Source organism: Phyllobates terribilis, unplaced genomic scaffold (genome assembly GCF_046119375.1).
Source record: "Phyllobates terribilis strain yellow unplaced genomic scaffold, ASM4611937v1 Scaffold_7__3_contigs__length_470593459, whole genome shotgun sequence".
NCBI classification, from domain to species: domain Eukaryota; kingdom Metazoa; phylum Chordata; class Amphibia; order Anura; family Dendrobatidae; genus Phyllobates; species Phyllobates terribilis.
The window spans coordinates 164,422,013-164,425,483 of NW_027362767.1; the positions used below are offsets into that span (position 1 = coordinate 164,422,013).

At 39.2% G+C, this 3,471-nt stretch overlaps 1 protein-coding gene across 1 annotated transcript; it reads left to right on the top strand.

Moving 5' to 3' along the window:
* Positions 1–1,569: 1,569 nt before the first annotated feature.
* Positions 1,570–2,520, top strand: LOC141155426 (olfactory receptor 5V1-like). The gene has a single exon (XM_073642291.1). It carries the CDS (start codon positions 1,570–1,572, stop codon positions 2,518–2,520), a length of 951 nt encoding a protein of 316 aa, XP_073498392.1.
* The last annotated feature ends 951 nt before the right edge of the window (positions 2,521–3,471 follow it).

Here is a 3,471-nt window from a genome sequence, read left to right on the forward strand (position 1 = left end):
ATAGATATATTTGCCGATGAACAGTGAGCGACACACTCAAACTGTTTTTTTTTTAGGTAAAAATGGCCCAAAAGTGGATAATACAGAGGTTTGAACCGTGGAACTGCAAAACCACACTTCTATTTCTGTGGCCTACACCCGACTCTTTTAAAAAAATATATTTGTGGCTGAACTGTCACAGACACAGTTTTTTTTTTGTTGTTTTTTTGGGGGGGGGGGTGGGACACCAAAAGGTTAATAAGATGGGTATTTGTACAGTGTGAAGGAGGAAAAAAAAAGAGGATTTAGATGAAAAAAAGGATTTTTCCTGGCCCCCGAGACCTGGTGCTAAGTCCAGCAATTTCAGCAACAGGAGCACACAGGACTGTAATGCAGCGTTTTCTGGTATAACCACTGCATCTCCTATACAGCCTGCCTGCCTGATTTCTGGGATGGATATTATTCCTGAGAAGGACTGTTTGTTTGATCTGGCAGCCTTTACAGACCCTACACTAACTATTTCGCAGTATATATCTCTCCCTAAATCAGCAGCGCTGCCCCTACACAGTCTGATCCCAGCCGTCTGTGTCCAAGATGGCGGCGCCCGGTTTTAAATACCCGAGGTGATGCTGTGCGGTCAGCCAATCAATGTAATGCCTACAACCAACATGGCTGCGGCATTACAGTGACTGGCTGGCAATCCCTGCATGTTCATTGGCTCTGTAAAGAGCGCCAAACATGCAGGGCGGAGACCCGAGTTTCCGCCCAAGTAACCCGGAAATGCTCGGTGCTCGCCGAACATCCCGAGTAGCGTGATGCTCGGGCGAGTACCGAGCAGTGTCAAGCATGTTCGCTCAACACTAATTAGCAGTTAATATTACACAGCGCAGGACTTAATAACCATTAATATCTGACAAAAAAACTTTTTTAATAGTTAAACCCTAAAATGTATTTTCTTTTCATTTAAGGTTTCTAACTAAACCACCATTGGCATTAAACAGTTGCTTTCTTTAATCTTTGCTGGCCTCTCTCCAAAGACAATGCTGCACAACTAATTGGACTGAGGCTCTAATGTCTTCAAAGCCAAACAAATTGTACATTTTTAATTGGACCATACTCATAGGAACAAAAATAGGTATGGGATAGAATTTAAAGCCACAACCTGATTTTGCTGTGTGCTCAGCTTCACAAATATACAGTAGCTTACAGGAACACAATATAGATGCCGAACAACTCCATAATGATGAGATGACAGTTCTAACTTTCCAAATTACTGAAAAATTTATCATCAGGAAATTGACAGTATGAACTCTATTTTCCAAGTCTAGGTCGATCAGTATTCTAGTGCTAAGCCCAGTTGTCTATTACCAACTTTATACTTACCTTACAGTGTTATGTTTTGGAGAAATCTGATACTCTAATTTTGCAATATTTACTGATTGTTCTACTTTTTATGCTGAATTTTAAAATTTTGGAGCCAATAATCCACTTTCATAAGGATTTTAATTCATAATTCAAAATATATTTTATTATTCTCGATATTAGTATTTGACTATTAATTAGTAGACTCAATTTCACCCACCAAAAAATATGCATGACAATGATGTTGATCATGTAAACCAAACTTTAGTAAGAACTTTTATTCTTCTGGGACTTTCCAATATTTTTGGTCTTCAGATTCTGTTCTTCGTGTTGTTTTCGATTATGTACATGTTAACCTTAGTTGGAAACCTCTTACTGATAATTGTGGTTAAACTCAACCCCAAACTTCAGATCCCCATGTACTTTTTCTTGAGTAACCTGTCAATGATTGACATTTGCTTCTCTTCCACCGTAGTCCCTAAAATTTTATCAAACACAATATCCCAAGATAGAAGTATTTACTTTGTTGGATGTGCAGCACAAATGTATTTCCATTTGGCTCTAGGTGGCACTGAATGTTTTCTCTTGGCTGTCATGGCATATGATAGATATATCGCTATATGCAACCCACTAAGTTACTCAACAATCATGGACAGGAGACTGTGCGTAGGTCTGGTCACTGGATGTTGGATTTTGAGTTTTGTAAACTCATTTATTCTTACATTTTTAACCTTTCAAATTCCCTACTGTAAGTCCAATCTCATCAGTCACTTTTTCTGCGAAATGCCTCCACTCTTTCGACTTTCCTGCAGAGACATTTTTTATAATGAGTTGGCAGAGTATATTTCAGGTGCTATAGTTGCTCTAGGTTCTTTTTTGCTAATCCTCTTGTCCTATCTTTGTATTACCATAACTGTCTTAAAAATCCATTCAAACAAGGCACGTCAAAAGGTGTTCTCGACATGTGCCTCCCACATACTTGTAGTTTCTCTCTACTATGGCACCATCATGTTTATGCATCTACATCCCAGATCTGCTTCTTCTTCAGATCAAGATAGAGTTGTGACCATTCTTTACACAGTGGTAACTCCGATGCTAAATCCCATCATCTACAGTATAAGGAACAAGGATATTAAAAAAGCCATCAGAAAAACAATGAGTAATGTCATACATCACTGATTTTGATGAGAACAAATAAAGTTTAGTTCTTAAAATTATATCAAAACATCATTGATGGCCAAGTAAAAATGATACACTGTATTAATTTTGCATGGAGAGTTTAATGATAATGGAAAGAGGATCTGTGGGAATAATTAGACATGACATACAGAGCTCTATAGCATTATTACTAGCATTATTATTCGCATAGCCTACACATGAAATTGATGCAACTGGCAATAAAGAAGAGTGTAACTTGGAACTAGGTTGGGTAAGACATAGAACCTTATAGTAAGAATTGGTTCTAAAGTCAACTCGAAATTGTTATAACCATCCTGTTAGTTTTTCTATCTTGTGTTTTGCGGTCAAGTGACTAGCTGCCTATAAATTCCAGCTCCGCCCTTCTGGCTTTGCAGGACTTCAGTGTTGTTTTGACTATCTCTCTAGCCAGGTGCTTTGGTGCCTATCTCTGTCAGTTCTTGGTCCTCTTGGACCTTTAGTACTTTTTGTCAGTTTGTCCTTTTTGCTCTGCAACAACTTCTGTTTAGGAGGTGTCCCATTTTTGTCCCAGTCCTTAGTTCTTTTAGGGACCCCTCCCTTAATTCTATAGGTCTCCGTTCAGACTAGCCGAGGACGAAGGCGGGTCTGTTCACAAGGAATAGGCAGCCCGCTACATCGTAGGGATTCAGCTTAGTCTTACTGTAGGGACAGCTTTCCCTTATCTTTTCTTAGTTTATGTTGCAGACCATAACAGTAAGTTCAGTCCTAAAAAAAAACTAAAAGTAAAGAAAATTCGGGGATCAGTATGGTTTCCGTCCAGGAGTTGGCTCAGCGCCTGCAGGGATTGTCTCTGGAGGTGGCCGAGCTTCAACAACACGTGAGTAGCTGTCCTGGAGCACATTTTGTTGAACCCAAGGTAGGACTGCCTGATGTTTTTTATGGTAAACAGCAAGATTTTTTTTCCTTTAAAAA